This window comes from Oncorhynchus keta, chromosome 19, assembly GCF_023373465.1.
Source record: "Oncorhynchus keta strain PuntledgeMale-10-30-2019 chromosome 19, Oket_V2, whole genome shotgun sequence".
In the NCBI taxonomy this organism is placed as follows: Eukaryota; Metazoa; Chordata; class Actinopteri; order Salmoniformes; family Salmonidae; genus Oncorhynchus; species Oncorhynchus keta.
The window spans coordinates 25,532,342-25,553,614 of NC_068439.1; the positions used below are offsets into that span (position 1 = coordinate 25,532,342).

The window sequence follows — 21,273 nt, forward strand, 5'->3', positions numbered from 1 at the left end:
GTTTATGTTCTATCCTAACAGGACAAGAGAGGTGGGGATATATTTAGTGTAGCCTATAGCCTAATGTTAAGGCTATTATATTACAAAGTGGCTTCAAACAGGCTGTCTTAAGTAGCCTACAAAGTATTTTACTCTATTTTATATTTTGTATATTTTAATGTTTCACTGCACTGCTTTTATTCATTAAAAACATTTACATAACATTGTCCACCAAACTATACATATATGCACGCAAATTCACTGCATTACACATGCATGGTGAGGATGATGATACATTTTAAAATCAATGTTATTTGCAACAATGTTTCGAGATTTTAGAACACGACGCTTTGCGGTAATCTTGAGCAGCAGACGGCAGTCTGTCGCTACGGCAACTACACATTCGCCAATGATTGACTCTCACCCTTCCGGAAAGCAGTGTGCCATGGGAGTGTTTGTCACTAGTTACCACAGCCACAAAGTAAATGGTTGAAAACAAAAATGTGCTTTTTGATATTAATTTAAGGTTAGACGTGAGGTTATCAGTGTGGGTAATGTTGGGGTTAAGGTTTGTTTTAAAATCAGATTCTAAGAAGATACATTTTAGAAATAGGCGGGGTTTAGCCTTAATGCGCCCCTTGTGGCTGTGGTAACTAGTGACGACCCCATGGGGGTCTGGGAAGTGATTAGCATTGTGATGAATTGACAAAGGGCTTTGTCTGGGGTTTTATATTTTCACAAATATTTTATGTTTATGAGAAATGAACACATAACGTTTTGTTGGCGACATGGCTGAGAAATTTGATAACCTCGAGGAGCATCTCGAGAAGTTCGTTGAAAATATTCGACAGATGGGAATTATCGTTAGCGACTTTCAACCTAGCAGTCAAACAGGACTCAACCAAAAACTGTAAGTGATGCCAGTTAGCTAGCTAGGTGTTTCTAGTATTACTAGCCATCATAGCTAGCCACTTAAAGATGTTACTACTAACTCCCCAAGTTATCAATACACGAGTTGTTTACAAAAGTAAGATTATGGTTAACCAATGCTAGCTAGCCTCCACATAGTTAAGTTAGCTAGCTACGTTGATAGCTAATTAGTACAGTCAATGTCATAGACCAGGGATGGGCAACTCCAGTCCTCGGGGGCCGGAGTGGTGTCACACTTTATAAAAAGCGGAAGATCATAATTAGTTTATTTAAATGGAGTCAGGCGTGTTAGTTGGAACTGGGGAAAAAGTGACACCAGCCCCCCGAGGACTAAAGTTGCACATCGCGGTCATAGACACACAAAATGGTATAAAAGACTGCACATATTATTTTCTTTAACGTTTATTTAACTAGACAAGTCAGTTAAGAACAAATTATTATGTACAATGACTGCCTACCAAAAGGTCTCCTGTAGGGACAGGGACTGGGATTAAAAAACGCATCACAAGAGAGACACCACAACACTACATAAAGAGAGACCAAAGACAACATAGCGTGATAGCAACACATGACAACAACATAGTAGCAGCAACGTAACATGACAGCAGCAGAAAACATGGTACGAACATTATTGGGCACAGACAACAGCACAAAGGGCAAGAAGGTAGAAACAACAATACATAACGCAAAGCAGCCACAACTGTCAGTAAGAGTGTCCATGATTGAGTCTTTGAATGAAGAGCGAAAACTGTCCAGTTTGAGTGTTTGTTGCAGCAGGTTCCAGTCGCTAGCTGCAGTCAACTGAAAAGCGGAGCGACCCAGAGATATGTGTGCTTTGGTGACCTTTAACAGAATGTGGCTGTCAGAACAGGTGGAGGATGAGGGCTGCAGTAGGTATCTCCTTGCATACAGAGGTGACCAGTTTGCAGACTAGGTTAAACGCTGACAGTAATGTTGAGGTAGTAAGTTAGTTGTATGGTAGTTGTGGTTGATGATTTTGCCTGGTAGTTGTTGAAACGTCTCTACTCCTGTGCATTTCAGAAACTACATGATCACGGGACTGCAGGACATTGAGAAATGTCGCCAGCAGCTACATGAGATTAACGTTCCTCTCGAGGCTTTTGAGTGAGTAGATGTTCCAACTTAAACATACACTTTCCATGTCTAGTTCTGTAGTTTACTTTTGAAAGCCTGGGGAAGTTCTCAGGAAGATGATGGAAACTAGTGACACATTGCCACTAGGGTTGGACGATTTTACCAATGAGCACACAGCAGGGCGACATGCCAATTGGCCTATACCCTTTTCCCCATAGCCTAAATGTTCAATACATATAAGGTAGTTAGAATATTAGCATCAGGCAAGAGGACAATGTACATTGTACAAAGAGAGGAGAGATTCAAAGCAGTACAAATTGTCACAGTGCCTGTGATTTTCCCCCCTCCCCTCCAATGTCTGATGATCATGGGCCTTTTACAGCGGGCACTCTGTCGTCTGGTTTGTTTTAAAATCGTAATTTCCCTTTTTCTCCCCATTCGATTTGAAGATGACTTGTTGGCTTAGGCATAACCTACTCTTTCATGATCAACCATCAAATTAATCTATAGGCCTAACAGAGTTCCAACTCAGACAATTGTTTGAAAATAGCCTAAAAAACATAGTATAGTTATGAGAGAGATAGACTAATCGAATAGGAAGTATGAACACACATGGTACGTTTCTGCGTTACTTGACCAAAGTGTTGGCAAAGTAAATTGTGCCGTCAGAAAATCCCTCCTTGCAAACCAAACAGCCAATAACATACAGTGCCATGCGAAAGTATTCGGCCCCCTTGAACTTTGCAACCTTTTGCCACATTTCAGGCTTCAAACATAAAGATATAAAACTGTATTTTTTTGTGAAGAATCAACAACAAGTGGGTCACAATCATGAAGTGGGACGACATTTATTGGATATTTCAAACTTTTTTAACAAATCAAAAACTGAAATTGGGCGTGCAAAATTATTCAGCCCCCTTAAGTTAATACTTTGTAGCGCCACCTTTTGCTGCGATGACAGCTGTAAGTCGCTTGGGGTATGTCTCTATCAGTTTTGCACATCGAGAGACTGAAATTCTTTCCCATTCCTCCTTGCAAAACAGCTCGAGCTCAGTGAGGTTGGATAGAGAGCATTTGTGAACAGCAGTTTTCAGTTCTTTCCACAGATTCTCGATTGGATTCAGGTCTGGACTTTGACTTGGCCATTCTAACACCTGGATATGTTTATTTTTGAACCATTCCATTGTAGATTTTGCTTTATGTTTTGGATCATTGTCTTGTTGGAAGACAAATCTCTGTCCCAGTCTCAGGTCTTTTGCAGACTCCATCAGGTTTTCTTCCAGAATGGTCCTGTATTTGGCTCCATCCATCTTCTCATCAATTTGAACCATCTTCCCTGTCCCTGCTGAAGAAAAGCAGGCCCAAACCATGATGCTGCCACCACCATGTTTGACAGTGGGGATGTTGTGTTCAGGGTGATGAGCTGTGTTGCTTTTACGCCAAACATAGCGTTTTGCATTGTTGCCAAAAAGTTCAATTTTGGTTTCATCTGACCAGAGCACCGTCTTCCACATGTTTGGTGTGTCTCTCAGGTGGCTTGTGGCAAACTTTAAACAACACTTTTTATGGATATCTTTAAGAAACGGCTTTCTTCTTGCCACTCTTCCATAAAGGCCAAATTTGTGCAATATACGACTGATTGTTGTCCTATGGACAGAGTCTCCCACCTCAGCTGTAGATCTCTGCAGTTCATCCAGAGTGATCATGGGCCTCTTGGCTGCATCTCTGATCAGTCTTCTCCTTGTATGAGCTGAAAGTTTAGAGGGACGGCCAGGTCTTGGTAGATTTGCAGTGGTCTGATACTCCTTCCATTTCAATATTATTGCTTGCACAGTGCTCCTTGGGATGTTTAAAGCTTGGGAAATCTTTTTGTATCCAAATCCGGCTTTAAACTTCTTCACAACAGTCTCGGACCTGCCTGGTGTGTTCCTTGTTCTTCATGATGCTCTCTGCGCTTTTAACGGACCTCTGAGACTATCACAGTGCAGGTGCATTTATACGGAGACTTGATTACACACAGGTGGATTGTATTTATCATCATTCGTCATTTAGGTCAACATTGGATCATTCAGAGATCCTCACTGAACTTCTGGAGGAGAGTTTGCTGCACTGAAAGTAAAGGGGCTGAATAATTTTGCACGCCCATTTTTGTCAGTTTTTGATTTGTTAAAGTTTGAAATATCCAATAAATGTCGTTCGACTTCATGATTGTGTCCCACTTCTTGTTGATTCTTCACAAAAAAATACAGTTTTATATCTTTGTTTGAAGCCTGAAATGTGGCAAAAGGTCGCAAAGTTCAAAGGAGCCGAATACTTTCTCAAGGCACTGTATGCCAACACACAGGCTACTGTCAATAAGTTGCAGTAAATGTTACTTTGACAAGTTAAAATGATAAACTAATATTTGTAATATTGTCAGTGTTTATTATAGTAATACTGTCCGTGTTTATTAATGTCCCGCACAACAGGCAATCGGTCATATGCTCCCGCAGCAGCACTTTCAAAAAGCGCGACCAAAAAATGAATTAATGATGAGTCGGTGTCTGAGTTGTCTCAAACATTATTTTCAATAACTTATGAATTGTGCATTCATGTAAAAGATAAACAAATGATCATTTAGCACAAAATCAAAATGTATTAGTCACATACATGTTTAGCAGATGTTATTGCGGGTTTAGCGAAGTGTTTGTGTCTTTAGCTCCAACAGTGCAGTAATATCTAACCATTTCACAACAATACACACATCTAAGTAAAGGAATGGAATTAAGAATCTATAAATATGTGGACGAGAAATGTCAGAGCGGCATAGACTAAGATACATTTGAATAGAATACAGTATGAGATGAATAATGTAAAATGTGTAAACATTATTAAAGTGACTAGTGTTCTATTTATTAAAGTGGCCAGTGATTTCAAGTCTATGTATATAGGCAGCAGCCTCTAATGTGTTACTGATGGCTATTTAACAGTCTGATGGCCTTGAGATAGAAGCAGTTTTTCAGTCTTCCTGTCCCAGTTTTGATGCACCTGTACTGACCCCCGCCTTCTGGATGATAGTGGGGTGAACGGGCAGTTGCTCGGGGGTTTAATGTCCTTGATGATTTTCCCTTCCTGTACACATCTGTTGCTTTAGATGTCCTGGAGGGTGGGTAGTTTGCCCCCAGGGATGCGTTGGGCAGACCTCCCCACCCTCTGGAGAGCCCTGCGGTTGTGAGCGGTGAAGTTGCTGTACCAGGCGGTGATACAGCCTGGCAGGATGCTCTCAATTATGCATCTGTAAAAGTTAAGGGCTTTTAGGTGCCAAGACACATTTCTTCAGCCTCCTGAGGTTGAAGAGGCGCTGTTGCACCTTCTCACCACACTGTCTGTGTGGATGGACCATTTCAGTTTGCCAGTGATGTGTACGCAGAGGAACTTGGAGCTTTCCACCTTCTCCACTGCGGTCCCATCAATTTGGATTAGGGGGGTGCTCCCTCAGCTGTTTCCTGAAGTCTACAATCATCTCCATTTTTTTGTTGATGTTGAGTGAGAGGTTATTTCCCTGGCATCACACTCTCAGAGCCCTCACCTCTTCCTTGTAGGCTGTTTCGTCATTGTTGGTAATCAAACCTACTACTGTTGTGTCATCTGCAAACTTGATGATCGAGTTAGAGGCGTGCGTTGCCACACAGTCATGGGTGAACAGGGAATACAGAAGGGGGCTGAGCACGCACCCTTTTGGGGCCCCAGTGTTGAGGATCAGCGAAGTGGAGGTGTTGTTTCCTACCCTCACCACCTGGGGGTGAATTGTCAGGTCCAGGACCCAGGGCCTTGAGTTTAATGATGATATTGGAGGGTACTATGGTGTTGAATGCGGAGCTGTAGTCAATGAGCAGCATTCTTACATTGGTATTCCTCTTGTCCAGATGGGATAGGGCAGTGTGCAGTGCGATGGCGATTGCATTGTGTTAAATGTCTTACTCACGTCGGTCACGGAGAAGGAGAGCCCACAGGCCTTGGTAGCTGGCTGCGTCGGTGGCATTGTGTTATCCTCAAAGCGGGCGAAGAAGGTGTTTAGCTTGTCCGGAAGCAAGACGTCAGTGTCCGCAACATGGCTGGTTTTCTTTTTGTAGTCCGTGATTGTCTGTAGACCCTGCCACATAAGTATTGTGTTTGAGCTGTTGAATTGCGACTCCACTTTGTCCCTATACTGACGTTTTGCCTGTAACATTCTTTCTAGCACTTGAATGAACATTGGCTTAGGCTAAAAATGAATAAGTCTATTATCTTTAGGCTATGTCTTTTTCCCTATCAAACGGTACAAATCCTAAATATACACCTTTTTTTTCTCCGCCATCTAGACACAATACCCCTTAATGACAGTGAGAACATGTTTTTATATTATTTTTTAAAAATGTATTGAAAATGAAATATCTAATTTACATAAGTATTCATGTACATGTTAGAATCAACTTTGGCAGCGATTACAGTTGAGTCTTTCTGGGTAAGTCTCTAAGAGCTTTGCACACCTGCATTGTGCGATATTTGCACATTATTCATTAAACAATTTTTCAAGCTCTGTCAAGTTGATCGTTGTTAGACAGCCATTTTCACGTCTTGCCTTATAGTTTCAAGCCAATTTTAAGTCAAAACTGTAACTAGGCCACTCAGGAACATTCAATGTCGTCTTGGTAAGCAACTCCAGTGTAGATTTGGCCTTGTGTTTTAGGTTATTTTCCTGCTGAAAGATGAATTTCTCACAGTGTGTTAGAAAATGGACTGAACCAGGTTTTCCTCTAGGGTTTTCCCTTTACTTAGATCTATTCAGTTTCTTTTTATTTTAAACTCCCTAGTTCTTGCCAATGACAAGCATATCCATAACATGATGTAGCTGAAGGTGAATCTGACAACTTGAATGTGTAGATTTTCCAAGATACAGTTTGTCGTCCTATCATCAGTATTAATGTCTCAGACGCCAACTGATCTGGCATCAAATTCATTTAGTACCAACGCATATTTTCAGCTGGTTGGATTACCGAAAAATATGGTTCCATTCCCATCTTTTGATGTCACCAGATTCTTTCTCAATGTTAACCAAGGGATTTTCAATAGTCACATCGGTAGAGTAGAGAGAGGAAAAAGGGGGAAGGTATTTATGGGGGGTCATAAACCTCCCCCACTCAGGCCAACTTCATGACACAACTAAGTTAGGAAGGACGCCTTTATCTTTGTAGTAACTGAGTGTATTTATAGACCATCGAAATTGTCATCTAGTAACTTCACTATGCTCAGATATATTCAATGTCTGCTTTTTAAGATGTTTATCCATCTACTAATAGGTGCCCTTTGCGAGTCATTGGAAAACCTCCCTGGTCTTTGTGGTTGGATCAGTGTTATTGAAATTCAGTGCTCAATTGAGATGCCTTACACATAATTGTAATTGTGGGGTACATAGATGAGGAAGTCATTAAAAAAACCCGTTAAACACTATTATTGCACACAGAGTGAGTCCATGCAATTTATTATGTGGCTTGTTAAGCAAATGTTTACTCCTGAACTCATTAGGCTTGCCATAACAAAGGGGTTGAATACTTGACTCGATACATTTAAGCTTTTGATTTGTCATTAGTTTGTAAACATTTCCAAAAACACTTCCACTTTGACATTATGGGGTATTGTGTGTAGGCCAGTGACACACAATCTCAATTGTAATCAATTTTGAATGTGGAAAAAGTCAAGGGGTATGAATACTTTCTGAAAGCTGTTAAATAGCCTAAACAAAATAAGTATGAAAATAACCTACATTTGTAAAAAAAAGTATTTCAAGGTTTGACAGAATATTTTAGCGTATCCTGCATTGCCTTCGTTAAGTATTCAGACCTCTTAAATTTTGTTACATTTACATTTAAGTCATTTAGCAGACGCTCTTATCCAGAGCGACTTACAAATTGGGTTACATTACAGCCTCATTCTAAAATTGATTAAATCATTTTATTCCCTCATACATCTACACACACTACCCCATAATGACGAAGCAAAAACTGTTTTTTAGATTTGTTTTGCTAATATAGCTATATCTCAAATGCAATTACATTTACCCAGGTATTCAGACTAGAGGTCGACCGATTAATCGGAACGGTATTTTTGGGCACCGATTTGCCGACTTCTTAAAATGTATTTATTTATTTATTATGTATTATTATTATTTTTTATTTATTTTTTTACACCTTTTATTTAACTAGGCAAGTCAGTTAAGAACACATTCTTATTTTCAATGACTGCTTAGGAACAGTGGGTTAACTGCCTTGTTTAGGGGCAGAACGACAGATTTTCACCTTGTCAGCTTGGGGGATCCAATCTTGCAACCATAACTAGTCCAACGCAATAACGACCTGCCTCTTTCTCGTTGCACTCCACAAGGAGGCTGCCTGTTATGCGAATGCAGTAAGCCAAGGTAAGTTGCTAGCTAGCATTAAACTTCTAAAAAACAATTCATCATAATCACTAGTTAACTAACTACACATGGTTGATGATATTATCTAGCGTGTCCTAAATTGCATATAATCTGACTGAGCATACAAGTATCTGACTGAGCGGTGGTAGGCAGAAACATTCATTCAAACAGCACTTTCGTGCGTTTTGCCAGCAGCTCTTCATTGTGCGTCAAGCATTGCGCTGTTTATGACTTCAAGCCTATTAACTCCCGAGATGATGAGGCTCGTGTAACCGAAGTGAAATGGCTAGCTAGTTAGCGCGCGCTAATTGTCGATGTGTTCCTGGTTCGAGCCCAGGGAGGAGCGAGGAGAGGGACGGAAGCTATACTGTTACACTGGCACGGAAGCTATACTGTTACACTGGCAATACTATAGTGCCTATAAGAACATCCAATAGTCAAAGGTTAATGAAATACAAATGTTATAGAGGGAAATAGTCCTATCATTTCTATAATAACTACAACCTAAATCTTCTTACCTGGGAATATATGTTCTCATGTTCTGAGCAAGGAACTGAAACGTTAGCTTTCTTACATGGCACATATTTTACATGGAACATATTGCACTTTTACTTTCTTCTCCAACATTTTGTTTTTGCATTATTTAAACCAAATTGAACATGTTTCATTATTTATTTGAGGCTAAATTGATTTTATTGATGTATTATATTAAGTTAAAATAACTTCATTCAGTATTGTTGTAATTGTCATTATTACAAATAAATAAATAAATCAAATCGGCCGATTTAATCGGCATCGGCTTTTATGGTCCTCCAATAATCGGTATCGGCGTTGAAAAATCATAATCGGTCGAACTCTAATTCAGACCCAGTACTTTGTTGAAGCAGCATCAAGTCTTCTTGGGTATGATGCTTCAAGCTTGGCTCGATGGGGAGTGTTGCTGCACAGCTATTTTCAGTTCTCTTCAGAGAAGTTTGATGGGGTTCAATTCTGGGCTCTGGCTTGGCCACTCGAGGAAATTTAGAGACTTGTCCCGAAGCCACTCCTGCGTTGTCTTGGCTTTGTGCTTAGGGTCGTTGTCCTGATGGAAGGTGAACCTTCGCCCCAGTCTGAGGTGCTGAGCTATCTGGAGCAGGTTTTCATCAATGATCTGTACTTTGTTCCATTCATCTTTCCCTAGAACCTGACTAGTCTCCCAGGCCCTGCTGCTGAAAAACATCCCTATAGCATGATGCTGCCACCACCATGCTTCACCGTAGGGACGTTGCCAGGTTTCCTCAGGACATGGCGCTTGGCCTTAAGTCTTTGGGCTGAAATCTTGTTTTCATCAGCCCAGATGATCTTGTTTCTCATGATCTGAGAGTCTTTAGGTACCTTTAGGCAAACTCCAAGCGGGCTGCCATGTGCCTTTTACTGAGTGGCTACCTTCTGGCCGCACTACCATAAAGGCCTGATTGGTGCAGTGCGGCAGAGAAGGTTGTCCTTCTAAATGTTTCTTCCATCTCCACAGTGGAACTCTAGAGCTCTGTCATAGTGACCATCAGGTTCTTGGTCACCTCCCTTACCAAAGCCCTTGTCACGCGATTGTTCAGTTTGGCCGGGAGGCCAGTTCTAGGATGAGTCTTGGAGGTTCCAAACTTCTTCGATTTAAGAATGATTGAGGTCACTGTGTTCTTGGGGACCTTCAGAAATGTTTTGGTATGCAGAAATGTTTTTGGACCCTTCCCCAGATCTCTGCCTCGACACAGTCTTGTCTCGGAGCTTTACAGACAATTCCTTCGACCTCATGGCTTGGTTTTTGCTCTGACATGCACTGTCAACTGATTGTAGTTTTACTATTTTCTACATTGTAGAATAATAGTGAAGACATCTAAACTATGAAATAATACATATGGAATCATGTAGTAACCAAATAAGTGTTAAACAAGTTCATTTGTGGAATTTCTTTCCTTCATCAGGTGTTTGAGCCAATCAGTTGTGTTGTGACAAGGTATGGGGGGTACACAGAAGATAGGCCTATTTTGTAAAATACCAAGTCCATATTATGTCAAGAAAAGCTCAAATAAGCAAAGAGAAACAACAGTCCATCATTACTTTAAGACATACAGAAAATGTCAACACAGAAAATGTCAAGAACTTTGAAAGTTTCTTCAAGTGCAGTCGCAAAATCCATCAAGCGCTATGATGAAACTGGCTCTCGCGAGGAGGAATGGAAGACCCAGAGTTACCTCTGCTGCAGATGATACATTCATTAGAGTTACCAGCCTCAGAAATTGCAGCCCAAATAAATTCTTCACCGAATTCAAGTAACAGACACATCTCAACATCAACTGTTCAGAGGAGATTGCGTAAATCAGGCCTTCATTGTCCAATTATCCAATTGAAACCACTACTAAAGGACACCAAAAAGAAGATACTTGCTTTGGCCAAGAAACATGAGCAATGGACATTAGACCTGTGGAAATTGAGCCTTTGGTCTGGAGTCGAAATTTTAGATTTTCGGATTTCAACCACGTGTCTTTGTGAGATGTGGTGTGGGTGAATGGATTATCTCTTCATGTGTAGTTCCCACCGTGAAGCATGGAGGAGGAGGTGTGATGGTGTGGGGTGCTTTACTGATGACACTGTCTGGGATTTATTTAGAGTTCAAGGCACACTTAACCAGCATGAACTACCACAGCATTCTGCAGCGATATGCCATCACAGCCGGTTTGGGCTTAGTGGGACTATCATTTGTTTTTCAACAGGACAATGACCAACACACCTCCAGGCTGTGTAAGGGCTATTTTATCAAGAAGGAGAGTGATGGAGTGCTGCATCAGATGGCCTAGCCTCCACAATCCCACGACCTCAACCAAATTCAGATGGTTTGGGATGAGTCGGACTGCAGAGTGAAGGAAAAGCAGCCAACAAGTGCTCAGCATATGCGGGAACTCCAAGACTGTTGGAAAAGCATTCCAGGTGAAGCTGGTTGAGAGAATTCTAAGAGTGTGCAAAGCTGTCATCAAGGCAAAGAAAGGGTGGATATTTGAAGAATCTCAAATATATTTTGATTTGTTTAACACATGATACATGATTCCATATGTGTTATTTCATAGTTTTGGTGCCTTCACTATTATTCTACAATGTAGAAAATAGTAAAAAGAAAAAAAAACGGGAAAAAAAACTGAAATGAGTAGGTGTTCTTAAACTTTTGACCAGTAGTGTAGACCGTTATGGGCTTTTCCAAATCAGGTCCAATCAATTTAATTTTCCACAGGTGGACTCCAATCCAGTTGTAGAAACATCTCAAAGATTTTCTATTGAACCAGGATGAACCTGAGCTTAATTCCAAGTCTTATAGCAAAGGGGCTGAATACCTAAGTAAATTAGGTATTTGTGTTTTCTTTCTTTTTTATGTGCAAAAAATTCTAAAAATCTGTTTTTGCTTTGTCATTGTGGGCTATTGTGTGTAACATAAACTCACCCTATTCCGTACAAATGTGTGCAACGTGACATTCAAATGAGGCAGGAAAGAACTAATGGGACTGTAGCGACTGTGTTGACTTCATAATCTGGGGTGTGAATTACGTTTCTATTCAAGCGTTGATCGACATGGTAATGGCTCTCTAGTATTGGAGAAGTTGAGAAAACTGACCCTCCGTTACATCATGTAGTGTAACGTACAGCACACATAAAGCAAATGTTTTCTGTCTTACAATCTCTCTCCACCAGGTGTAGCACTTCTTTCATCCTTTAAAAACAGGAAATGGACAGTGACGGGTGTAAAGGGGGGATATCTAGTCATTTTTTTGCGTCATCACCGCATGCGATCATCATTCTCAAAGCTGCTGTTTACTTCTAAGATCACTTTAGCACCTCCCTAAAAACCCCATTCAAATTCGACACAAACCTTCAAATAGGTATGTAGTGACACATATAAACTCTTTATAGTGTTTATTTACATTTTAGAGGCAATAAATTGGACAGATCGAGTGAAAAACAGCAATTTTCCCACACGACATCTGTCCTTCTCACTATCACGCATTAGTTTCGCTTAGAAGGCCAGTATCCCGGAGTCACCTCTTCACTGTTGACATTGAGATTGGTGTTTTGCGGGTGCTATTAAATGAGTATGGTGTGTAGATATTTAAATAAAAAAAATGTAACTCAATGTTAGAACAAGGCTATAAAGTAACAATGTGGGAAGAGGGGTCTGAATACTTTCCTAAGGCACTGTATAATATTAGTTTTTAAAAGTTAAGCTAATATACAGTGAGGGAAAAATGTATTTGATCCCCGTGGTAATGTTACACAATGTGCTGTTATGCAACCACAAGTTTGTTACAATATGGACAATATAAAGATTTGTGGTAACAAGTTTCACAGGGCTCGATATGGTTATAACTTGTGACATTGATGCTACGAATGTGCTTTTTTCGCAAATGCGCTTTTCTTAAATCATCACCCGTTTGGCTATGTATTCTGTGATTCGATGATAAATTCACAAACTATTAACTATACCATCAACCATGTGCAGTTAACTAGTGAAAATGTTAAGATTGATAGTTTTTTATAAGATAAGTTTAATGCTAGCTAGCAACTTACCGTGGCTCCTTGCTGCACTCGCGTAACAGGTGGTCAGCCTGCAACGCAGTCTCCTCGTGGATTGCAATATAATCGTCCATAATCGGCGTCCAAAAATAGAGATTATGAGAACTTGAAATTGGACCCAATTAATTGGCCTTGCCGATTTTAATCGGTAGACCTCTAGTGTGGGGGGTGGAACATAGGGGCTAGCTAAGGCATATTGAACAGGGCTGGAGGCTCTACAGTGAAATAAGACAAAAATTACTAACCAAAACAGCAGTAGACCATGCTTATTGACATTAGGGAAAGGTATGCATTTTGACTATCCGGATAGCCCCAAAAATATATTATTTTAATAGTGAAGTCCATTTCAAATGCCCATCCCTAGCTCTCATTCAAATGCAAAATCCAATAGTTAAGTTTTCGGAGGATGGCCACGCTAGACTATGGTGAGCATAACGGAAGGACAGTCACCCATGTACCAGCACTTTCTCTCCCTCAGATCTCCACTTGGTCACAGACCCTCAGCCTAACTCAACTGATGTAATGTTTTGTCTTGTGTTGTCAGATACATAGACCAGGGGCGTAACCCCCAGCTGTACACTAAGGAGTGTCTGGAAAGGGCCCTGGCCAAGAACGAGCAGGTCAAAGGAAAGATTGACACCATGACGGTAAGTGGCAGTAGATTCAAGCCTAATAACGGCCTAGAAATTGAAGATCAGTACTTTGAGGAAATTACTAAATGACAAATAGTCTTGGTTACACTTTTAGTCAAAACCTTCTGGTACAATGCATTAGGGTGTGATTGTAAGGCTGCCTAGTGGTTAGAGTGTTTGGCCAGTAACCAAAAGGTTGCTGGAATGAATAGCTGACAATGTAAAAATCTGTTGTTCTGCCCCTGAACATGGCAGTTAACCCACTGTTCCCCGGTAGTCCGTCATTGTAAATAACAATTTGTTCTTAACTGGCTTGTCTAGTTAAATAAAATTAAAAATATGTTTTAAATAATACATTCTAAGATGTGTCCTAAGCATATACAGTATAACCCCATTATACTGTCTTTTTACCATCAGAACCATAAAGATCCAGACTAAATAACAGTAAATCATCTACAGCTTCAATCTCTGACCCCTCTGTTCTGTCTTTGGTTGCAGAAATTCAAGAGCCTGCTGATCTCTGAGCTGGGGAAGGTGTTTCCAGAGGAGATGACCAAGTACAAGGCTATCCATGGAGATGACCCCCCCTCATAGTGACCCTTGACCTTTAATCCCCCTGACCCTTAACCCCCTGCTTAAAGCCACAGTGGGGTCTCACCCAGCACGATCAATGAGTCAACCTGATGACATGTATTAATATTCAGGGAATATTCATGAAAAAAGTGTGTTGTTGACTTTGAGAAATAGATTGAGAGCGTGGTAGAGGTAGTTGGAGGAGCAATTCTTTGTTTCTGATGTGGGAAGAGTAATGTGTCATGGATGCTTTATGGATGGGTTCAAAAAAATAATAAAAGGAGCTAGAGCTGATGATTTGATAGGAAGAACTGTCAGCCAGGAACATATTGCCTTTTTCAAGTTTCTTTTAGTTGTGTTGGAAATATAACATTTTCTCAATCTGATATCTGGCAAACTGTTTCCTCATGCTGTGTTGAGATCCCACCTACAAGATGTACATAATGTTTATACTCATACAGAACCTTTTTTGTAAAGACTTAAACATCATTGTACAACACTGCAGACCTGGACTGTGACTCCGTTTTGTATCAAGCTCCGGTATCAAAAGGGGTCTTATTCATGGGCAAGAAACTCGCCCAGAGGTTTGCAACCCTCCAATTTGTTTTGATTTTATCTTGTTAGTTTTTGTTTTCCTTGTTTGTTTTGCAAATAAATGGGCTTGTGATTGAAAGATTAGTCTGGTATTTACTGCCATGCTAGCGCCTTGTAGATCACAATTCACGAACAGAGACTTACAATTAAAGTTCAATGTATAAGAAGTAAAGGCCTCAATGTCACAGTATATTCTTTCATCCAAGGGTCAAATCACCAAGGACATTACATTGTAAGAGGTTGTGTTCAGTGGGCATTAAAGAAGGAAAAGGGATATTTTTTTCTTTTTAACCAACAGAATTTGTCAAATGGAAATGCTTTTCAATTTCTCTTTTCCATTTGGAAACATTCTCTCCCTACAGTATGTGGCCAGATCAGACCATCACCATGGTGAAGGGAGCACGCGAGCGCATACTTTCTGTGGTGTGGGGTTGTTCTGAGACAAATGCTCCAGAAGCGTGGAGCCGTCAGGACCAGGGAGCCGTCATCCGGGTAGGTCGTGGCCCAGCATGCTGCCTCCTGCTGGGGAAGAGAGACAGGGACACTCCCCCTGAGCCTGAACGCCAACTCCCTGGGGTGGGGGGGAGCAGGATGTTCCCTATTATTATGTCCAGTGAAGCAGGGTTTTTTATCATCTTGAAGACTGGGAGCCTGGTCACCGGATTAGAAATATGAAGACAACGGGATAGAATGGAGACTTTAATGTTGACTACAAGACCTTAAGACAAAACACTGCAACCAATATGAAAGAATGAACATGCATGCTGTAGCTTCAAGATGTTGCATCGGATTAAACAAAGCAAAGCATACGTTATTTTGAAATACTTTGCACCAAAAAAGGACATAATATGTTTAACCTTAAACACCTTACCCCAGTTGGACATTGAGCAAAAATATAAATGCAACATGCAACAATGTCAGATTTTACTGAGTTACAGTAAATATAAGGAAATCAGTCAACTGAAATACTTTCTTTGGGCCCTAATCCATGGATAACACATGACTGAGAATACAGATATGCATCTGTTGCTCAGATACAGTACCTTGAAAAAAATGTTAGGGTCGTGGATCAGAAAACCAGTCAGTGTCTGGTATGACCACCATTTGCCTCATGTAACACGACACATCTCCTTCACAAAGAGTTGTTGTCCCACTCCTCTTCAATGGCTGTGCAAAGTTGCTGATTATTGGCAGGAACTGAACACGCTATCTCACATGTCGATCCAGAGCATCCCAAACATGCTCAATGGCTGACATGTCTGGTGAGTATGCAGGCCACGGAAAAATCTGATGTTTTCAGCTTCTAGGAATTTTGCACTGCCAACAATTGTGTGCCTTGCGACATGGGGCCGTACATGATCATGCTGAAACGTGATGGCGGGGGATGAATTGCACAATAATGGGCCTCGGGATCTCGCCACGGTATCTTTGTGCATTCAAATTGCCTTCAATAAACTGGAATTGTGTTTATCTGTAGCTTATGCCCACCCATACCATAACCCCACTGCCACCATCAGCAAACCACTTGCCCACACAATGCTTTACACATGGTCTGTGGTTGTGAGGTTGGTTGGAGACACTGCCAAATTCTCTTAAAACGAAGTGGCTTATGGTAGAGAAATTAGCATTCAATTCTTTGACAACAGCTCTGTTGGACATTCCTGCAGCCAGAATGCCAAATGCATGCTCCCTCAACTTGAGACATCTGTGGCATTGTTGTGTAACAGAACTACACATTTTAGAGTTGCCTTTTATTGTCCCCCTCAACTTTTTTATAGGCCACACCTGTTAGGCGGATGGATTATCTTGGCAAAAGAGAAATGCTCACTAACAGGGATATAAACACATTTGTGGACAAAATTTGAGAAGCTTTTTGTGTGTATGGAAAGTGACTGGGATCTTGTATTTCAGCTCATGACCTACACACGGGCCCAACACTTTAGATGTTGCATTTTTGTTCAGTGTAGATGCCTGGTTGCTTAGTAATTGGCTCGTTAGTGACAGAGACCTCAGTGCTCTCTTCAGCGACGCACAGACATGACAATGCAATCTGTCCTTAGGGGAACAGGTGGTGTCATATGTGTGGGGGCATCTTTGTTTCATTATCTTTCTCTTCCTTTTATCTTTCTCCTTATCTTCCTCCCCTACCTCGCTTTGTCCTATACTTGTTATATGCCGTCAGCATTTTGCGCTCCTCTCTTCAGGTGTTTTTTTTAATCACCTGCAATGACACATCATAGGTCAAGCGTAAACCTTTCAGTCCCCAGCAGCACAGGGCAAGGCAGAGCGGAGGGATTTTAATCTAAATGTCCTTTGTATGTTTTTCTTCAGTTTATTCATGTTCACTTTTTATTCCATTTGAGTACATAGTTGAAAATTGCCGTGACATTGCTGAATAAAATCAAATCAAATGTTATTTGTCAGATGCGCCGAACAGGTGTCGACCTTACAGTGAAATGCTTACTTACAAGCCCTTAACCAACAATACAGTTTGAAAAAAAAATACAAAGATTAAGAAATCAAAGTATAATAATTAAAGAGCAGCAATAAAATAACAATATTGACACTATATACAAGGGGTACCAGTACAGAGTCAGTGTGCGGGGGCACGGGTTGGTCGAGGTAATATGTACATGTAGGTAGAGTTATTAAAGTGACTATGCATAGATGATAACAGAGTAGCAGCAGTGTAAAAGGGGGGCAATGCAAATAGTCTGGGGAGCAATGCAAATAGTCTGGGGAGCCATGTGACTAGATGTTCAGGAGTCTGGCTTGGGGGTAGAAGCTGTTTAGGAGCCTCTTGGACCTACACTTGACCTTCCGGTACTGCTTGCCTTGCGGTAACAGTGAGAACAGTCTACGACTAGGGTGGCTGGAGTCTTTGACAATATTTAGGGCCTTCGGCTGACACCGCCTGGTATAGAGGTTCTGGATGGCAGGAAGCTTGGCCCCAGTGATGTACTGGGTGGGTGGTGCTGGCTTTGTGCGTGTGTGAATTACTTGTTTGAGGTAACAGTTTTTCTTCCTCTGTTTCACTCCTCGTGGGCACGCAGGCTAGTCACCCTCGAATCACACATTCTCGACCGTTACCTAGGTTACCTTCCTCCTCTCTTTTATGATTTCCACATTCCTTCTTTTTCTCTCTGTCTTCAGCATTCCCCTAGGAGTGAGACAGAAAGAGAGCGGGAATGTGAGGTTTCTTGATTGAAATAGTCTTTCTGCTAGAGGTGGATCCCCTTGCTCTTTGTTATTTGCAGTTCCTGGCCTTGAGTAGCTTTTATAACACTGAATGCTATCTAGTTCAATGAGAGTATTGGAAATAATAATGGTTGTTCCTAACAGTTCCATTTTTTAAATAAAGTATAAACTGTATTCCTATTATAAACTATAGATGGCAAATGTAGGAAGTAGTGTTAAGTAATTAAAGCAACATCATTCAAGATCTTCTCTCCTCTTTCTGTTTTTGTTACAACCTGAATTCAAAATGGGTTGAATCGTTTTTTATTCTCACCCATGTACACATAATACCACATAATGAAAGTAAAAATATGTTTTTAGAAAATCTTGCTAATGAAATACAAACATTTACATAAGTATTACATAAGTACACCCCTGAGTCAATATTTAGTAGAAGCACCTTTGGCAGCGATTACAGCTGTGCAGAGTATATGAGTGGAGTTGAGCTGTAGGAAATCCAGCTCATTACTCATGGAGCTGTGTATCTGGTGCTCCATGTCCTTTCCAACCGCTCCGCACTCACGGGAAAAACTGCTGCTCCAAATTCGCTCTATTCACAATTGAACCAACACCCATCTATTGTTGTGACTACCTGGACCTACTATTTGGTTTTGAAGTATTGAAACCAAACCATATGATTTGAATGACAAGTATTTGAACCGCTCACAATTTCAAAGAGGCGACATGTCATATTAAACAGCATCTAAACACTCTAAGTAGGTCAGGAGCCAGACAGGGAGCCTAAGAAGGAACAGAAATGAATTATTTAGGCTATATTATTTCAATTATTTCAAGGCTAAATTCTACAAAGAAATACATTGTGAAGCATTTGCTAGTGCGGCCCACTAGGATGGTAGGGAGTCGGGGACATTAAGCGCCCAGCATTGAAACAACATTTCATTGTATTAAATCATTATATTCTATCAACTGCACATATAGGATGTAACTTACTTAGAATTAAATACAAATTAAATGAAAAATGCCTTAGACTCAGTCTACAGTAGCTTTGAATTCCTTTTCAGAAACATCAGTTTGGCCAAAGTCTGTGGCTTCAGGCATGTGGTGCCTGGAGAGGCAAGCAGCGAAGAATATCCTCTCTGCGCTTGCAGAGGCTGGATGCTTAACACCCTTTTGGCTGCTCTTGCCAGGCTGGGATGCAGAGTTTTTATTTATATATATGTGTGTGTGTGTGTGTATAGTACCAGTCAGAATTGTGGACACATTCAAGGGTTTTTGTTTATTTTTATTATTTTCTACATTGTAGAATAATAGTGAAGACATCAACATCATTACATTTACATTTAAGTCATTTAGCAGACGCTCTTATCCAGAGCGACTTACAAATTGGTGCATTCACCTTATTACATCCAGTGGAACAGCCACTTTACAATAGTGCATCTAAATCTTTTAAGGGGGGGGGGATTACTTTATCCTATCCTAGGTATTCCTTAAAGAGGTGGGGTTTCAGGTGTCTCCGGAAGGTGGTGATTGACTCCGTTGTCCTGGCGTCGTGAGGGAGTGTGTTCCACCATTGGGGAGCCAGAGCAGCGAACAGTTTTGACTGGGCTGAGCGGGAACTGTACTTCCTCAGTGGTAGGGAGGCGAGCAGGCCAGAGGTGGATGAACGCAGTGCCCTTGTTTGGGTGTAGGGCCTGATCAGAGCCTGGAGGTACTGAGGTGCCGTTCCCCTCACAGCTCCGTAGGCAAGCACCATGGTCTTGTAGCGGATGCGAGCTTCAACTGGAAGCCAGTGGAGAGAGCGGAGGAGCGGGCTGATGTGAGAGAACTTGGGAAGGTTGAACACCAGACGGGCTGCGGCGTTCTGGATGAGTTGTAGGGGTTTAATGGCACAGGCAGGGAGCCCAGCCAACAGCGAGTTGCAGTAATCCAGACGGGAGATGACAAGTGCCTGGATTAGGACCTGCACCGCTTCCTGTGTGAGGCAGGGTCGTACTCTGCGGATGTTGTAGAGCATGAACCTACAGGAACGGGCCACCGCCTTGATGTTAGTTGAGAACGACAGGGTGTTGTCCAGGATCACGCCAAGGTTCTTAGCGCTCTGGGAGGAGGACACAATGGAGTTGTCAACCGTGATGGCGAGATCATGGAACGGGCAGTCCTTCCCCGGGAGGAAGAGCAGCTCCGTCTTGCCGAGGTTCAGCTTGAGGTGGTGATCCGTCATCCACACTGATATGTCTACCAGACATGCAGAGATGCGATTCGCCACCTGGTCATCAGAAGGGGGAAAGGAGAAGATTAATTGTGTGTCGTCTGCATAGCAATGATAGGAGAGACCATGTGAGGTTATGACAGAGCCAAGTGACTTGGTGTATAGCGAGAATAGGAGAGGGCCTAGAACAGAGCCCTGGGGGACACCAGTGGTGAGAGCGCGTGGTGAGGAGACAGATTCTCGCCACGCCACCTGGTAGGAGCGACCTGTCAGGTAGGACGCAATCCAAGCGTGGGCCGCGCCGGAGATGCCCAACTCGGAGAGGGTGGAGAGGAGGATCTGATGGTTCACAGTATCGAAGGCAGCCGATAGGTCTAGAAGGATGAGAGCAGAGGAGAGAGAGTTAGCTTTAGCAGTGCGGAGCGCCTCCGTGATACAGAGAAGAGCAGTCTCAGTTGAATGACTAGTCTTGAAACCTGACTGATTTGGATCAAGAAGGTCATTCTGAGAGAGATAGCGGGAGAGCTGACCAAGGACGGCACGTTCAAGAGTTTTGGAGAGAAAAGAAAGAAGGGATACTGGTCTGTAGTTGTTGACATCGGAGGGATCGAGTGTAGGTTTTTTCAGAAGGGGTGCAACTCTCGCTCTCTTGAAGACGGAAGGGACGTAGCCAGTGGTCAGGGATGAGTTGATGAGCGAGGTGAGGTAAGGGAGAAGGTCTCCGGAAATGGTCTGGAGAAGAGAGGAGGGGATAGGGTCGAGCGGGCAGGTTGTTGGGCGGCCGGCCGTCACAAGACGTGAGATTTCATCTGGAGAGAGAGGGGAGAAAGAGGTCAGAGCACAGGGTAGGGCAGTGTGAGCAGAACCAGCGGTGTCGTTTTACTTAGCAAACGAGGATCGGATGTCGTCGACCTTCTTTTCAAAATGGTTGACGAAGTCATCTGCAGAGAGGGAGGAGGGGGGAGGGGGAGGAGGATTCAGGAGGGAGGAGAAGGTGGCAAAGAGCTTCCTAGGGTTAGAGGCAGATGCTTGGAATT

General features: G+C 41.9%; 1 protein-coding gene across 1 annotated transcript; it reads left to right on the forward strand.

Annotated features, from left to right (window-relative positions):
- The first annotated feature begins 505 nt into the window (after nt 1-505).
- Nucleotides 506-14,908, forward strand: med10 (mediator complex subunit 10). Its single transcript, XM_035792926.2, has 4 exons — nt 506-889; nt 1,951-2,034; nt 13,575-13,677; nt 14,161-14,908. Exons 1-4 carry the CDS (start codon nt 768-770, stop codon nt 14,254-14,256), a joined length of 405 nt encoding a protein of 134 aa, XP_035648819.1. The 5' UTR covers nt 506-767; the 3' UTR covers nt 14,257-14,908.
- Nucleotides 14,909-21,273: the final 6,365 nt, after the last annotated feature.